This window comes from Equus przewalskii, chromosome 12 (genome assembly GCF_037783145.1).
Source record: "Equus przewalskii isolate Varuska chromosome 12, EquPr2, whole genome shotgun sequence".
NCBI lineage: Eukaryota > Metazoa > Chordata > Mammalia > Perissodactyla > Equidae > Equus > Equus przewalskii.
This window is the reverse complement of record NC_091842.1, coordinates 31,041,293-31,059,283: the sequence shown is the minus strand read 5'-3', so window position 1 is coordinate 31,059,283 and position 17,991 is coordinate 31,041,293. Positions and strand designations below refer to the sequence as shown.

General features: G+C 39.8%; 1 protein-coding gene across 22 annotated transcripts in view; it reads left to right on the top strand.

Moving 5' to 3' along the window:
* The window catches only part of MRTFB (myocardin related transcription factor B), a 259,277-nt gene that overhangs the window by 104,890 nt on the left and 136,396 nt on the right, over positions 1–17,991 (top strand). For 3 of the 22 annotated variants that reach the window (XM_070568493.1, XM_070568509.1, XM_070568500.1), the window contains exon 3: positions 12,571–12,616. The exons of 17 other annotated variants lie outside the window; for them this stretch is intronic. Coding sequence is in view for 2 of the 5 variants with exons in the window: in XM_008520522.2 (XP_008518744.2) it covers positions 8,736–8,759 (24 nt within the window). In the remaining 3 variants the exon portion in view is untranslated. Of the gene's footprint in view, positions 1–8,354; positions 8,760–12,570; positions 12,617–17,991 lie in introns of those variants that run through there. 2 more of the 22 variants (XM_008520522.2, XM_070568503.1) reach the window with 2 other exon arrangements.

The window sequence follows — 17,991 nt, the reverse complement described above, 5'->3', positions numbered from 1 at the left end:
CTGTTCCCACCACTGCTTTTCCTGCAGGCACCTCTTTATGTCATGGTGTTCAGGCCACAGCAGTGAACTGTGGACTTCCAGGGTTGGAGCTTACAGTGAGTTGAGCTGCTTGCTGTCTCCTAGACCAGGGCCATACACTTCCCTGAGCCTTGCATTTGAAACAGCTGCCGGGCCTGATGCTAGGAAAGGCTAGGACTAGGGCAGGTTAAAAAACACTCATAGTATCTGTAGTTCTGCACATCTGTATTGCTCTTCCTGAGCAGTCCAAGTGTATGGAATTCTCTTACACACTCGAATCTTGAATATTTGGATAACATGAAATGTTAGGATTCAGGAAAGAATACTGTGAGAATGAGAGGTTGAATTTCATCATAAGCTTCAGTTCATTTAACAACCTGTTAGAAAATTTCTAAATGCATAGTAGTAACATAATGAGTTATGCACAGAAAGAACTTAGAACTGATGAGCAGCACAGTCATCTTCCAGCTGTGTACATGTTAGCTGTTGAAATGTGTGTGTGAGAGATGGCCATGGAAGTAGACTGCAGGGTAACTTGGCTACTTGGTAGAAGTTTGGGAGAGGACATTTAAGGTCTATACCCCGAGGAGGTTACTTCTCTCTCCTCTGAGATTCAAGATTCTGGAAGCATTTCATTTTTATTTTTAAAGAGAATACTCAATTATCTCTGGTTCAGTAAAGAATACTCAATTATCTGTGGTTCAGTTAGAGTCTGAAAAGCTGTGTTGAATTATAATTTGGAGGAGACAAATGAATACGTTCCAAGTAAGAGAACAGGACAAAACCCCAGGAAAAGAACTAAGTGAAACAGAGATAAACAATCTACCTGACAAAGAGTACAAACTAATAGTCATAAGGATGCTCACTGATCTTGGGAGAAGAATGGTTGAACTCAGTGAGAACTTCAACAAGGAATTGGAAAATAGAAAAAAGAACCAGTCAGAAATGAAAAATACAATACTGGAAATGAAAAATTCACTAGAGGGACTCAATAGCAGAGTAAATGATACAGCAGAACGGCTCAGCGGGATGGACAAAAGATTAGAGGCAATCGCCCAAGTGAACAGATAAAAGAAAAAAGAATTAAAAAGAACAAGGAAAGTCTAAGGGACCTCTGGGACAACATCAAGTGCACTAACATCTGTATTATAGTGTCCCAGATGGACAAGAGAGAAAGGGGCAGAGAATTTATTTGAAGAAATAATAGCTGAAAACTTTCTTAGCCTCAGGAAGGAAACAGACATCCAGGTACGGGAAGCACAGAGAGCACCAAACAAGGTAAACCCAAAGAGGCCCACACCAAGACACATTATAATTAAAATGACAAGAATTAGGGGCTGGCCCCGTGGCCGAGTGGTTAAGTTCGCGCGCTCTGCTGCAGGCGGCCCAGTGTTTCGTTAGTTCGAATCCTGGGCGCGGACATGGCACTGCTCATCAAACCACGCTGAGGCAGCATCCCACATGCCACAACTAGAAGGACCCACAATGAAGAATACACAACTATGTACCGGAGGGCTTTGGGGAGAAAAAGGAAAAAATAAAATCTTTAAAAAAAAAATAAATAAAAAAAAAAATAAAATGACAAGAATTAAAGATAAAGAGAGAATCCTAAAAGCTACAAGAGAAAGGCAACAAGTTACATACAAAGGAAACCCCATAAGGCTATCAGCTGACATCTCAGCAGAAATATTACAGGCTAGAAGGGAGTGGCATGATATATTTAAAGTGCTGAAAGGAAAAAACCTACAGCCAAGAATACTCTACCTGGCAAGGTTATCATTCAGAATGGAAGGAGAAATAAAGAGTTTTCCAACAAGCAAAAAGTAAAGGAGTTTATCACCAAGAAGCCAGCCTTAGAAGAAATGCTAAAGGAACTTATTTAAGTGGAAAAGAGAAGACCACAAATAGGAATAAGAAAATTTTCAAAGAAAAAATCACTGGTAAAGGCAAATATACAGTCAAGATAACAGATCAACCACCTATGAAGCTAATGTGAAGGTCAAAAGACAAAAGTAGTAAAATGATCTATTTCTGTGATATGAGGGTAGCAGATACACACACAAAAAGAGGTTAGATATATATCAAAAACATAAAATGTGGAAGGAGGGGAGTAAAAGAGTAGAGCTTTTAGCAAGAGGTCAAACTAAAGAGACCATCAACTTAATTCAGATTGCTATTTACATAGTTATTATATATGAACCTCATGGTAATCACAAACCAGAAACCTATAATAAATACACAAAAAAATAAGAGAAAAGAACCCAAACATAATTCTAAAGAAAGCCATCAAACTACAAAGGAAGAGAGCAAGAGAAGAAGAAAGGAACAGAGAACTACTAGAACACCAGAAAAAAAGTAACAAAATGGCAATAAGTACATTCTTATTAACAGCTACTTTAAATGTCAGTGGTCTAAATGCTCCAATCAGAATGCATAGGTTGGCCGGTTGGATTAAAAATACAAGACCTGTATATCTGCTGCATACAAGAGACACTCACAAACTGAAAGTGAAGAGATGGGAAAAGATACTCCATGCAAATGGCAATAAAAAGAAAGCTGGGGTAGCAATACTTAGACAGAATAGATTTTAAAACAAACACTGAAATGAGACAAAGAAAAGCTCCACATAATGATAAAGGGAACAATCCAACAAGAGGATATAACACTTGTAAATATCTATGCACCCAAGATAGAAGTGCCTAAATATGTAAAGCAATTATTAACAAACATAAAAGGGGAAGTAGACAGTAACACAATAATAGTAGGGACGTTAACACTGCACTTACACCAATGGATAGATCATCCAAACAGATGATCAATATGGAAACATTGGCCTTAAATGACACATTAGATCAGACGGACTTAGTAGATATATACAAAACATTCTATCCAAAAACTGCAGGATGCACATTCTTTTCAAATGCACATAAAACATTCTCCAGGACAGATCACATATTAGGCCACAAAACACACAATGAAGACCCACAATGAAGAATACACAACTATGTACCGGAGGGCTTTGGGGAGAAAAAGGAAAAAATAAAATCTTTAAAAAAAAAATAAATAAAAAAAAAAAATAAAATGACAAGAATTAAAGATAAAGAGAGAATCCTAAAAGCTACAAGAGAAAGGCAACAAGTTACATACAAAGGAAACCCCATAAGGCTATCAGCTGACATCTCAGCAGAAATATTACAGGCTAGAAGGGAGTGGCATGATATATTTAAAGTGCTGAAAGGAAAAAACCTACAGCCAAGAATACTCTACCTGGCAAGGTTATCATTCAGAATGGAAGGAGAAATAAAGAGTTTTCCAACAAGCAAAAAGTAAAGGAGTTTATCACCAAGAAACCAGCCTTAGAAGAAATGCTAAAACAAAACAAGTGTCAATAAATTTAAGAAGATTGAAATAATACCAAGCATCTTTTCTGACCACAATGGTATGAAACTAGAAATCAACTACAGGAAGAAAGTTGGAAAAGCCACAATGTGTGGAGATTAGACAAAATGCTACTGAACAATGATTGGGTCAATCAATGAAGAAATCAAAGGAGAAATAAAAAATTACCTGGAGACCAATGAAAATGAAAATATGATACCCCAAAATTTATGGGATACAGCAAAAGCAGTTCTAAGAGGGACATTTACAGCCATATAGGCCTACCTCAACAAACAAGAAAAATCTCAAATAATCTAACAGTGCACCTAAAGGAACTGGAAAAAGAAAAACAAAGTCCAAAATCAGTAGAAGGAAGGAAATAATAAAAATCAGAATTGAAATAAATGAAATAGAGACTTAAAAAAATAGGAAAAATCAATAAAAACAGAGAGCTGGTTCTTTGAAAGATAAACAAAATTGACTAGCTAGACTCACCAAGATAAAAAGAGAGAAGGCTCAAATAAATAAAATCAGGCATGAAAGAGGAGACATTACAAAGGACACCTCAGAAATACGAAAGATTATAAGAGAATACTGTGAAAAGCTGTACGCCAACAAATTGGATAATCTAGAAGAAATGGATAAATTCTTAAAATCATACAACCTTCCAAAACTGAATCAAAAAGAAATACAGAATTTGTATAGATCAATCAGTAAGGAGATTGAAATAGTAATCAAAAACCTCCCAAAAAATAAAAGTCCAGACTGCTTCCCTAGTGAATTCTACCAGACATTCAAAGAAGACTTAATACCTGTCCTTTTCAGACTCTTCCAGAAAATTGAAGAGGAGGGACAGCTGCTAACTCCTTCTACGAAGCCAACGTCACCCTGACACCAAAACTGGACAAGGACAACACAAAAAAGAAAGTTACAGGCAGTAATCACTGATGAACATCGATGTAAAAATCCTCAACAAAATACTAGCAAATCGAATACAATAATACATTAAAAGATCACACACCATGATCAAGTGGGATTTTATCCAGGGATGGTTCATCATCTGCAAATCAGTCAGTGTGATACACCACATTAACAAAAGGAAGAATAAAAATCACATGATCATCTCAATAGATTCAGAGAAAGCATTTGACAAGATACAGCACCCATTTATGATAAAAACTGAATAAAATGGGTATAGAAGGAAAGTACCTCAATGTAATAAAGCCCATATATGACAAACCCACAGCTAATATCATTCTCAATGGAGAAAAACTGAAAGCTCTCCCTCTAAGAACAGGAACCAGACAAGGATGCCCACTATCACCACTCTTATTTAACATAGTATTGGAAGTCCTAGCCAGAACAATCAGGCAAGAAAAAGAAATAAAAAGGATCTAAATTGGAAAGGAAGAGGTGAAACTCACTATTTGCAGGTGACATGATTTTATATGTAGAAAACCCTAGAGAATCCAGCAAAAAACTTTTAGAAATAATAAATGAATATGGTAAAGTTGCAGGAGACAAAATCAACATACAAAAATCAGTTGCATTTCTATACGCTAACAATGAAGTAGCAGAAAGAAGAATACAATCCCATTTACAATTGCAACAAAAAGAATAAAATACCTAGGGGGGCTGGCCCCGTGGCCGAGTGGTTAAGTTCGCGCGCTCCGCTGCAGGCGGCCCAGTGTTTCGTTGGTTCGGATCCTGGGCGCGGACATGGCACTGCTCGTCGGACCATGCTGGGGCGGCGTCCCGCATGCCACAACTAGAAGAACCCACAATGAAGAATACACAACTATGTACCGGGGGGCTTTGGGGAGAAAAGGGAAAAAAATAAAATCTTTAAAAAAAAAAAAAAAAGAATAAAATACCTAGGAATAAACTTAACCAAAGATGTGAAAGACCTGTACACTGAAAACTATAAAACATTATTGAAATAAATTGAAGAAGACACAAAGAAGTGGAAAGATATTCCATGCTCTTAGATTGGAAGAATTAACATCGTTAAAATGTCCATACTTCCTAAAGCAATCTATAGATTCAATGCAATCCCTATCAGAGTTCCAATGATGTTTTTCACAGAAATAAAACAAAGAATCTTAAAATTTATGTGGAACAACAAAAGACCCAGAATAGCCAAAGGAATCTTGAGAAAAAAGAATAGCTGGAGGCATCACACTCCCTGATTTCAAAATATACTACAAAGCCACAGTAACCAAAATGGCATGGTACTGGCACAAAAACACACACACAGATCAATGGAACAGAATCAAGAGCCCAGAAATAAACCCACACATCTATGGATAGCTAATTTTCAACAAGGGAGCCAAGAACATACCATGCAGAAAGGAAAGCCTCTTCAATAAATGGTGTTGGGAGAACTGGACAGCCACATGCAAAAGAATGAAAGTAGATTATTATCTTATACCATACACAAAAATTAATTCAAAATGGATTAAAAACTTGAATGTAAGACCTGAAACCATGAAACTTCTAGAAGAAAACATAGGCAGTACATTCTTTGACGTCAGTCTTAGCAGCGTAGGTTCAAGTACCATGTCTGGCTGGGCAAGGGAAACAAGAGAAAAAGTAAACAAATGGGACTACATCAAACTAAAAAGCTTCTGCACAGCAAGGGAAACCATCAACAAAACGAAAAGACAACCTAACATTTGGGAGAAGATATTTGCAAACCATGTATTTGATTAGGGGTTAATATCCAAAATATATAAAGAACTCATACAGCTCAACAACAAAAAAACTTAATAACCCAATTAAAAAATGGGCAAATATCTGAACAGACATTTCTCCAGAGAAGATGTATAGATGGCAAACAGGCACATGAAAAGATGTTCAACATGACTAATTATCAGGATAATGTAAATCAAAACTACAGAGATCACCTCATGGCTGTCAGAATGGCTATAATTAACAAGACAGGAAATAACAAGTGTTGGAGAGGATGTGTAGAGAAGGGAATTCTCATACACTGCTGGTGGGAGTGCAAACTGGTGCAGCCACTATGGAAAACAGCATGGAGATTCCTCAAAAATTAAGAATAGAACTATCATACGATCCAGCTATTCCACTGCTGGATATTTTCCAAAGAACAAGAAAACATGAATGTGTAAACATACATGCGCCCCTATGTTCATTGCAGCATTATTTACAATAGCCAAGGCTTGGAAGCAACCTGGGTGCCCATCAAGGGACAAATGGATAAAGAAGATGTGGTGTGTATATATATATACACACACACACACACACAATGGAATACCACTCAGCCATAACCAAGGATGAAACCTGGCCATTTGTGACAACATGAGTGGACCTTGAAGGTATTATTCTAAGCAAAATAAGTCAGAGGGAGAAACTCAAATACCATATGATCTCACTCACAAATAGAAGATAAAAACAACAACAAACAAACACATAGAGATTGGATTGGTGGTTACCAGAGGGCAAGGGGGGAGAGAGGAGGGCAAAAGCGGTGATTAGGCATATGTGTATGGTGATGGATTGTAATTAGTCTTTGGGTGGTGAACTTGATGTAATCTACACAGAAATCGAAATATGATGTACACTTGAAATTTATGTAATGGTATAAGCCAACATTACTGCAATAAACAAAAAAATGAAAAAAGAAACCTTGGCGTGTGTGTTTATGTGTTTTAATCAAGACAGTTTCATAATAACAATAGCAGCAACTACAGCACCAAAGAAAACCTTTCCCCCATCATCTCTACCAAATACAGCAGCTTGATATTTGGGACTTTTAAAGCCAAAAGTCTTAATGTCTGTCATTTACTGGAGGAAAATGTGAATTCCTTATAGTAATCTGAAAATTGTGTAATCCATTTTAACCTTTGTATCACATTTCTATTTTATTTTATTAGTCTCTTTTTCTGTTCTTGGCTTGATTTAAATATCAAAATTATTGAGAGAAATCGTTTCCTCTTTAAAGGATTTAAAGCTTAACTATCTAAAGGCTTAAGTATAATTTCTTCATTGTTTCTTAGCAATTCGTATAAAAATACAATATTATTTTCATACAGGAAGCTGAAAAAGCAGGCTGTTCTAAAGGAAGCTGTTGTGTAGTTCCTTCCTTTCTGAACTTTAAGCCCAATGCTTTTCCTCACTCCAAGTTCAAGGGCTTAGCTTACGTGCATGAAAATAAACTGAACAGCACCTGTCTGCTTAGTCACCAAAGACAATATCTTGACGCTGCTAAGCAAACAGATGTACTGAGTTTAAGCTTTTGAGATGCTCAAAGCATGCAGTAAAAAACATAAATTTCAAAATGAATAGCATGAGGAAATAATGTTAGAAGAAAATGTAAAAACCAAGGGGTCAAGTTTGATATCTGAATTGTGTACATTTTAGTCACAATATTGACATCATTGCGGGCACTGGTACTTTGAAAATTTGTCCTTGAGAACAGAATTGTCAATATTTTCCCAAAGAAGGATTTGACGTATTTTGTAGTTCGTTCTTTCTTTTTAAAAAATTTGTTGTTGCACATGTTTGGAATAGCAAGAGGAGAAAAAATAATACTAAACCCTTCTGTTCTAGGTTATTCAGCTTTATCTATTGACTTAATTTAGGCAGCTATTAATAAGTTCGGAAAGTTCAGGAGAGTGTACTCTAACTATCTGTTTGAATATGGGCAGCTTGCTGAAGTCTGTGGTAGCTTGTTAAAGTCCTTGACACTGACAGAGGAAATGAGATAGCCAAGTTGTCCATATTTATTTAGTGTAAATAATCGTGCTTGTTTTCCATAAAATGCTGGAAGCTGTATTCATGTTAACTTCTGTCAAGGCTCAAAGATCACTAGGAAATTACCTAGACTCTCCTATTTAACTAATGAACATTGTCTGGGAAAAAATGTAGTAGCCTTGCTAGAAATATTATAGATTCCGTTTTGTTACCAGGAGAATTCTGTGAGCAGATAATATGAAGAATTCCAAATCCAAATTCCAGTTTTTGCCAGGGAATCATCCTCATGGCTCAAGATATCTATCACAGATTAGGCAAACACCATCTTCAATTCTCTTACTGAATTGGAAAAGGAGGGGAAGAAGGAAACAGTAAGGGCCAATATGGTTTGCCCTTTAAATCTCAAAATCGCTTTAACGATCCTTAGAGTAGGGCTTGTGTCTTCTTTACTTGCTAGGCTTGAGACTTACTAGAAACTTCGAAACAGGTGCTGGAGATGTAGCACAGTCTGAGCTAATCTCCCCATGAAAGGACAAGGCAGGCTTATCTTCAGGAAGCCCAGGGGAGTCAGTCCAGCAGCTGTGAAGCCCTGATGGAAGAGCTCACTCTCCTGGACCAATATGTGCAGAGGCCAAAATCAAGTGGTGAGTTCCACAGCGTAATTTTGTCAGAGGAAGTGTGCACCTGAGGGCCTCACTGGGCAAATGGGAAACAGAATGGATCTGGAAGAGGCAGCACGGTGTGGTGGGAGGATCTCCAAAGGCAGACAGGAGACGGTTCTGGTCCCAACTCTCTCACTAGCTTGCTTTGTGACTTTAGACAAATCACTTCACTTCTTTGGGCCTCTGCTTTCTCATTTATAAAATGAGGGAGCTGAGTCACATGACCTCAGAGGTCTTGGCCCCTTCCAGCCTCCAAGTGCTATGATTCTAAGGACTTTACCAATGTAGCCCCATGCCTTCCATCTTGTAGCAGTTATACTACCCAGAACTTAGGTTGAAATTGATCCGTAAAATGCTATCAGTCACCAGATTGTGTTCCTTTCTCTCTGGGAAACGTCTTTTGTCTTTTCCTTTCTTCCTTCTCACTACTCCTCATTTGACCATGCTCTCATTATACTTATCAGGATGACTGCCTCACCCTCTTGTCTTCCGCCCTCCCTGCCCCAAGCCCCCATCCTGTTCCTGTTCCCAGTGTAAATCCCTCCTTTCCCACCCCATCCCATCCCATCCCATCCCATCCCATCCCATCCCATCCTGTCCCGTGCTCTGACTCTCAGCTCCCTTAAATACTACTTCCACTGTGAGCACTGCCTTATTCAGAAGTCGTTAACCTACAGCGTGTGGCTTTTAAGATACTCTGTAATCGTGTCCCACCCCATCCATCTAACTTTATTTTCCGTCACTTTCCAACATGCCCTGCTATGTAATAAGACCAGTTTTATCACTGTTTTCATAAGCCTTCCATATTCTTTCCTACTTGTGTAATTTGTTCATTGTGTTTCTTTCATCTGGAATACCTTTTTTCTTCATAACCTGTAAGTTTAACAAATTCAAAGTACAAGACAGGATAACTGAAAAAAACTCCATAGATTGGAGTGGAGTGGTAGAGAGAGGTGGGGTGCACCACAGAATGAAGGAAAGAACATTTGGAAGCTGGGAGGGGGGACGGTACATGTTAAACATGCAGGGACTTTGGGTCCGAGAGAAAGGAAGCTTTAAAGAAGCTCACTCACACGTCAGGTGGCCTTGCCCCTCAGTAAAACAGAAGCCAAGTTCATCTGCTCAGAGTGACGGGGGCTGGTTCTAGGGACCTGAAGAAAGTAGAAAATACCCACTTGCTGTGTGCTTTGGGAGGGGCATTAACCACAGGTGCATAAAGGATTTACTGAGGAGCACTGCGAATCCATTCGAAATGAATTAACGTGGGTTTGTGGTGGACTCATCTCAGTTTTCTTGACTTGTTCAGCAGTGCTTGGCTTTAGGGATCTGGATGGGGACACCCAGAAGTGGGTGTTGGTGTCATGGAAGTGGCTGTATCCCCTCTGCTGCCCCCTGCCCCCTTCTAGACTGGGTAAAGAGGCGAGTGGCGGCAGCGGAGGGCTGCTTAACTTAGGAGAGGGAGGTGCGACAGCCTCAGAGAGGTGTCTCGTCCTGTCATTCTCCCCCTCTGCTGTTTTCTTCTTTTTCTCAATCCGCTGACACCTCTCTCCTTGCCTCACACTTCATGGCCTTGCTCCCATTCACTGAGAACATAGAAGAGAACAGCCTCAAGCTTCTCCTGCCAAACCCTTCCACCTGACTAGACATGTGCCCTGCACTCAGCTGCCCCTCTCCTTGCTGCTGGTGAATGTTCTCTGCTCCCATGTGAGGCACTCCTTCCCTACTGGGTACCATCCCCTCTCCCTTCTCAAGAGGATTGCTCTAGGGATTTTCAGCTTCCTTCTACCCATCAGGTTTTCCCTCTCCCGTGGAATTTAATCAGTAGAGTGGAGTGGAGTAAGATTTAATCAGCATCAAGGGTCTGCCAAGCAGGCACAAAGCAGCAATGGAGTTGAAGTGACTGACCATGAAGTAGAAGAGGGGAGAGCCATATCAAGGAACAAGGGACAGTAGAAAGGTGGTAGGATCAGTGGCATGGAGACCCCAGGAGGGGAATGGATTGTTGGGTCCAGAATTTGAAAGAAACTGAGCTGGAAATCCAGGAGGAGGTGGTCAGAGGGAAAGTTCAGGAAATTGCTATGATGGAGGCATATTCTTGGTTTGGCCAATGATCATGTGGGTGAGTGGCTGAGGAAGGTGAGGGGTTGTTGAAACAGCCACAGGAGTGAGGACAGAGTCTGATCATGTGATATTCAAAGTCAAGGGACATTAGGGAGGAGGGAGAGAGAATGGTTTGGAAACAACAGTCATGAACAGGGTAATACCTACCTCACCTCCAAGCCCAGTAGTGCAAGGGTTATGGGAAGAAAAGAACAGCACCATTTGAAAGGGCTGCAGAGGAAGCAGGTGAGAGCCAGGTTCCGGCGTCTCCTCTTGCTCCACCTCTGTCTGTTTTTAACTCAGCAGCCAGGTGACCATTTCATAGTGGAAGTCGGACTTTTTCATTCCCATGTTGACCCCTCACCTCCTTCAGAATTAGGGTTATGCAGGTGTCTCCTTCTTGGGGCTTTTCTGGCCACCCTATCTGAAATGACACTCCTCTTGCCAAGCGCCACACCCCCCTTCCCTGCCTTTGTATTTCCCTCAATGGCATTTATCACTATTTGTATATATTTTGCTTGCTTACTTATTTGTATGTTCCATGAGGGCAGAGATTTCTGTCTGGGATATTACATCTTTATTTTTTAATACTGCTTTTTCCCCTGTACCTAGAAGAGAACTTGGCAAAAGGCAGATATTTAATGAATATGAGTTGAGTGTAGAATGAACAGATGGTTGGCTGGCTGGATGAATGAAGCGAGGGAGGAATGAGGCATAAGGAGGAAGCGACGTATTCACAGGAGGTTGTTTCAGAATTCAGGTTCTAGGGTGGGTCTCGGATATGATTGTTATTGTTGGAGGCTGGAGAGAATGGGAAAGTTCCTGTTGTTGAGGAAGTTGAAGTACCGGGACACTGGATAATTAGAGGGAATTCCAACCCCTCTAGCATGATGGCAGGAGGTTACGTACAGAGAAAAACTACAAGTCAGGCCCAGTCGCTGAGGAAGTTAGGAGGGTCTTGATGGTCAATAGATGACTCTAACAAAACGTGGGGGAGGAGATGGTTAAAAATGTTAAAAAGCCTATTCACAAAGAACCTAAGTAACAGTTGTGAGGCATTGCCTCCCCTTACATCAGGCTTGATTTGTGCCCCGAAGTTCTCCCAAGTACATTTAGTTAAACGTGAGCTTTTTTAGTTTAGTAGGTCTCTTGAATTTTTTTAGGATAAAAAGTGTTACATAGATATAACTGAAATGTGCTCACACTAGTTTTTCAGTCTGTTACTCTGGCATGGGATAACAAGAGTCTGTCAATAAAAATAGTTGCTTTGGATGGCTAGTTCCTTCGGATCCTTGGGGTAGAGTACTAGCATTTGCTTTTCAAGCTGTCATGGGTTCAAAGTATAGAGTATGATTTATACTGATATATTTGTGGTTGGAAACTTTAATGTTGCCAAAGTCTTCTCCATTGACATCTGAATATCTCAATTATGTTTCTGGTAAATTTATTATTTTAAAATATCCTGCCAGACCATAGTGCTTTACAAAGTTGGCAGCATATTGCTGATGACCTAATTTGTTATTCAAACATGTGTTCTCAGTGTTTCAGTATACAGCTATTCATTCTGTCCATTTGAAGTGCATTTTAGGTGTACTTTATTACATAGAAGGCTTGTTTTCCCCTAGCCCAAGTAAGAAGAAAGTAAATGTTCAGGTATTTTAAAGCCCACTTCCCACATTTGTTCTATTTTTAGGTGCAAAGTACCTTCGAGAACATCAGAAAGTGCCGCCTGATTTCCAGTAAGGTTTTGTCAGGGTAGTACCTCTTTTCCAGCTTACACTTGAGTCTGCGGGCCGCATGTTCCTGCTGCCTCTGAGCTTCACTGAGTTCTACCTCCTACCCTCAGCTTTCAGCCATTATTTTCACTCTTCTCACGTTTTCTCCAATTTTCTGGTTCTCTTTCTAGTCCCTTCAGATCAATAATTTCTAATTATCCTTTAAGTCTCAGTTTCAATATCACTTTCTCAGAGAGGTCTTTCTAGATTCTTTGCTTCCTACTACATTCGGTCCTTCTGCTGTGTGTTGTCATCGTTACGCTTCCCCATCATAACTTTTTACACCGTGCTGTAATTATATGCTTCCTGTCTCTGTGCCCCTGTAAAATCCGTAACCTCTCAGGGAGCATGTCTGTCTACTGAATCCTCAGTACCTAGAATAAACAATGCCTGGCACACAGAGACCTCCTAACAGATACGTGTGAATGAAGAAGGAATGAATGAGAGTGAGTCCCAGGCCCGTCCTCCCTGCCCCTGCAGCTGTGGCCAGTGACCACTTGACGCAAGTATAGAAAGTACTTGACACCAGTACGAAAACAGCTAGGTCTTCTCTACCGAGGAAGCATCAAGTCACTGATGTCTTTGTGGCTGTGCTAACTGATTGGGAGGGTGACCTCAATTTTTTTTCAACTCCTAACTGGCTTTACTTGGAATTGTTATACTAGGATAAAGATTGGGTTCTTGTTATTGATAGTACTTACTCTTTGTTCTGTGTGGTGATCCCAGGAGGGAGAATTATACTTTTCCTGTAGTTCTGTCCCCAAATCCCACTACTGTGAATTTACTAGGATCACATGCCAAATGTCTGGGTTTTTAAGGCAAAGTTCCATAAAATGAATCATGTGAAATATATATATATATATATATATATATATATATATATATATATATATGTGGTATCTGGAAGATAGTGACTTAGAAAAATATTCTGAACAAATAATCATTTAGTAACCCACTTTGCCCAATTTAATGTAGTTTGACAAAAGTTTACTCAGCACCTTGTATAGGTCCAGAATTTCTTATCTTAAACCCTTGGGCCCAGCTGCATTTTGGAATGCAGACCTTTTTCTGGGGCAGCACCCCATAATCAAACATTAATACTTCTACCTTGAAATATTCACATTAAATAGGGTAAATGTACTACAAATAGCCTCAAGTTAGTTCAGGTTCTAGTTTTGCTGCCATGTAATTCTGGTTAGGTTGGGCCACAGGTTGGGCCACAGATGAGTTACAGAAAAACTTTTAGGTTTTAGAGGTTGGGGGCTTTGGTATTACTAGGCAGAGAACTGTGATAGGTACACAATCACAGCTTCCCCCAAGCATCTCTGGAATGCCTCCCCTGCACCCTCAGAACCACCATTAGGTCAAACCACAGCTCTGTCACCTGGGTCGCAGGAGCCCCCTCCTACTTAGTTCCTTAGCAATCCATTCTCCAGAGCAATTGTCCTGAAACAAGTGTTGTTCGTATCAATGTTCTGTGTAAATCCTTTCAGTGGCTTCCTATTGCACTGAAAGTCTGCATTTCTTAACTCGTCATACAGGCTCATTATGACCAGGGCCTGTTTACCTCTCCAGCATTTCAGTAGCCACTCCCTGCTTTTCCATCATACAAACATGTTTCTTTTGTTCCATAGTCCCACTTGCCTACTGGCTGTGCCTTCTGTCTGGAATAGCCCCTTTATCCTGCCTCCACCCTTTCATCCCTTTCTAAGTCATCTCTTCTTCAGGTTTTGAATTAGATGTCACTTCCAAGGACCTTTCATCCTGTTCTAGACTAGATACCTTACCTTTGTATTTGGATGACACCTTATACTTCTCTTGCATTGTGATGTAATTACGTTGCTAATTCTGTAGAGCAGTTTTCTCAACTTCAGCACTATTGACATTTATTTATATGCTTAGCTGATGACCTGGTGTTTCATACTCTCCTAGGCCCCTCACACTTGACCTGCTTGGCCTTTGGCCTCTGACCTCTGACATTTACCGTGCTTTAGCGGTCAACTTCAAGACATGGTTCTAAATAACTTACACCAGATTTCTCTACCTGGGCATTATTGACATTTGGGACCCAATAATTCTTTCTTGGGGGGGGCTGTCATTGTAAGCATCATTATAAGATGTTTAACAGCATCCCTAGACTCTACTCACTAGATACCATAGCACAACCCCTCCTCCCTGCTCTATTGTGACAACTAAAAATGTCTCTAGACATTGTCTAATGTCCCCTGGGGACACAGTTACCCCTAGTCGAAATCCACTGGTCTAGAAGGAAAGCTCTTTGAGGCAGAGGCTATGCTTGTGTGGATCTTTGTATCTCTAGCTTGGCACACATAGGTCCCCTTAAATGTATTGAATTAAATTGAATAGGTGGGGATGAGGGTACTGAGCAAGGAAGGAGTGGATGGATGGACAGACGGATGGACAGATGAAGAGAGTCAGGTTAGCTCTCTCATGACGTGGGGATGAGAGAATATATAGCAAGTGCTTTTTGAGGGGTTGAGCTACCACAGACACTGGGCTCAGACTCTGTTCTGCCTCTTTGAGTGACTACTCCTTTTGCCTGTCGGGTCATCCCCCAAGGACTGCTTTCTTGCCTTTGAGCTACAGGCACAGAATCTCCTGATTGCTCAGAGGGTGCCTCAGAATCAGCCAGGAAGCATGTGTTACAGCACCGTGTGGGTAATGACACAGATACGAAGCAGAAGCAGTCTCTCCCCTCAAGGTGCCCTTGAGTGAGGAGGACACTGGTGAGTGTTGTCTCTGTCCAGAAGGCCTGTCCACCCTTCCCTTTCTGGCATATTCCTGTTCCTCCTGTCCAGTCTACATTGTGTTAGGCCTTTCTATTAAATGGTCCTATAGCACCTAGTCTTTTCCTTCGTAGCGTTCCTCACAATTTTATTTGTATTTTTTTAATGTTTGTTTAATGTTTCTATTCCTTGAGACTAAACTCTGTGGAAGAAGGCACAATGTAGGTTTTGTTCATTTATGTTTCTCTAACGCCTGGCTCAGTAACTGCCACAGTGTAGGCATTCAATACATAATTTATATAAAAATGAGACTGCATGTGGGAGACCCTCCAAGAATCCATATGCCAGTGGAGCAGACAGTGCGTCCATATTCTGGTGGAACAGACAGTGTGTATTAGAATGCTGAGTTCTATACCAAAGGAGCAAGAAAGTGCAGTTTTGGGAGATGGGAGAATAAATTGGACTAGAAGTATCTGGGTTGACTTTATTAAAAAAATGAGAAAATATAAAAGTCTAGAAAGGAAAAAAGAAAAGCTATCTATAACCATAGGCTCAGTATCAGGAGACACCCATTTTGGTAAATTTCAGCCTCTATTTTTCTCTTTCTTTAAAATATGTTACTTCACTTTGAAATATTTCATGAATGCAGAAAAATGTAGAGAATAATATAACCTCTAGATATGCTTCTTAACATTTTGCTAGCTTTACTTTTAAAAGCTTAACATGATATAACATAAAACATCATACGTATAGTTGATGCTCCCTCTGTACCCCTCCCAGATGCCATTTCTCCATTTTCCTTCTGCAGAAGAACCCTCATCCTGAAGTGAGCATGTGTCATTCCCATGCATGGCTTTCTACTTATCTAACATGCAGATATATTTATAAACAGTATATTTGGTTTGTGGATCTTGAACTTTGTACAGTATGGTAGCATACTATGTATATATTTCTGCAACTTGCTTTTTCATTTAACATTATGTATGAAATATGTCCATGTAGGTGTGTGTAGCAGTAATCCCTTCATTTTTGCTATATGGTATTCTAGGATTATGCTATGGTTTATTCATTCTCTGTCAATGGAAGTTTTGGTTATTTCCGTGCTTTTATCTAAACAATGTTGCTATGAACATGTGGTGCACATCTTCTTGTGCACATTTAACAGCTTCTCTAGAGTTCGTACCTAGAGGTAGAATTGCTGGTTCATAGGGTATGTGCACCCTTGACTTCACTATATGTTGCCAGATCATTCTCCAGAGTAGTTGTACAAATTTCAGCCCCTAACAGCACTGTCTGAGAGGTCCTATTGCTCCATATCCTTGCTGAGCCTTGGTATTGCCAGACTTTTGAATTTTTGCTAATTTGAAAGAGTGCATTATTTCTAGTGTGTTTGAGCATCATTTCTTATGTTTATCTGGCTATTTCAGTTTCCTCTTTTGTGACTCATGTTTTTCTCTTTTGTATGTTTTCTATTGGATTCCTTTTTTTCCCTTATAAATCTTTAGTTCTTTATGTATTCTGGCTATTTATCTTTTGTTGATATTTTGCATTTTAAATATGTTCTCCCAGTGGCTTATCTTTCCACTTTGTGTATGGTATGCTTTGTTGTGTATGAGTTTTACGTTTTAATCAAGTCATATTTATTAGTCTGTTCATTTATGGTTGCTGCTTTTTGCATCATGTTTAATAAATCCCTCTGTACTTTGAGTACTTTGTGGTCATAAAGAGATCCTACCATATTTTCTTCTAAAAGTTTGTTCTCCTCGGCATAAGTCTAATCCACATGGAATTTATTTGTGTATGTGGGTTTGAGATAGGGAATAATTTTCCATGTGAATAAACTAGTTGCGTGAGCCAGCGTCTCTGATTGCATAGCCCCTCGTCCCCTCACTGATTTGTAATGCTACTTTGTCTTGCATTCGGATTGCCCGATATGCACAGGTTCTGCTCTGTTGGTCTTTAATATATTCTTGTGTCACATCTACACAGTCTTCATTACTGTGGCTTTATGTGTTTATATATTATACAAGGTCCTGTGGTAAGAACCTTGAACAGGTGGTTGATTGGAACTTAGAGTCTAGCCATAGAATAGCGGGTGGTTGCATTAGGGAAGTAGGTAGACGCGATATTGTGGAGAGTTTTAAGGAGAACTTTAAGGGCACAGCTTAGATCTGCCTGTGGAACCCAGTGGGTCGCTGGGTGCTTGTGGGGCTAGCAGTCGAGACTGGGGCTGTGATCTTTCAGCAGCAAAGGGAACCAAGGATCCAAAACATTATTACTCATCTATTCCCCACAAAGTTGTATACGTGCCTTATGTTTTTTCTGGAGACTTTTCTATTAACTTTTCTTTAAAATGTTACCTTCTTAAAACCTAAACAGATGCTTCAAACTTCTGTTACACGAGAAAGGCTTTAGCGGCTGGTTATTTTGAATGTTCATTTCTTTGGTATTATAGCCTTCATTTGAGAACTGGTTCTTAGCATTGCCATTTTCTTCAGGTAATGTGGTGCCCCTTTTTTTTTTTTTTTTTTTAGCTTTAGGCTTCCTTTTTTTCTTCTCTACTTTGTACTGAATTGACTCGGAAAAAAAATG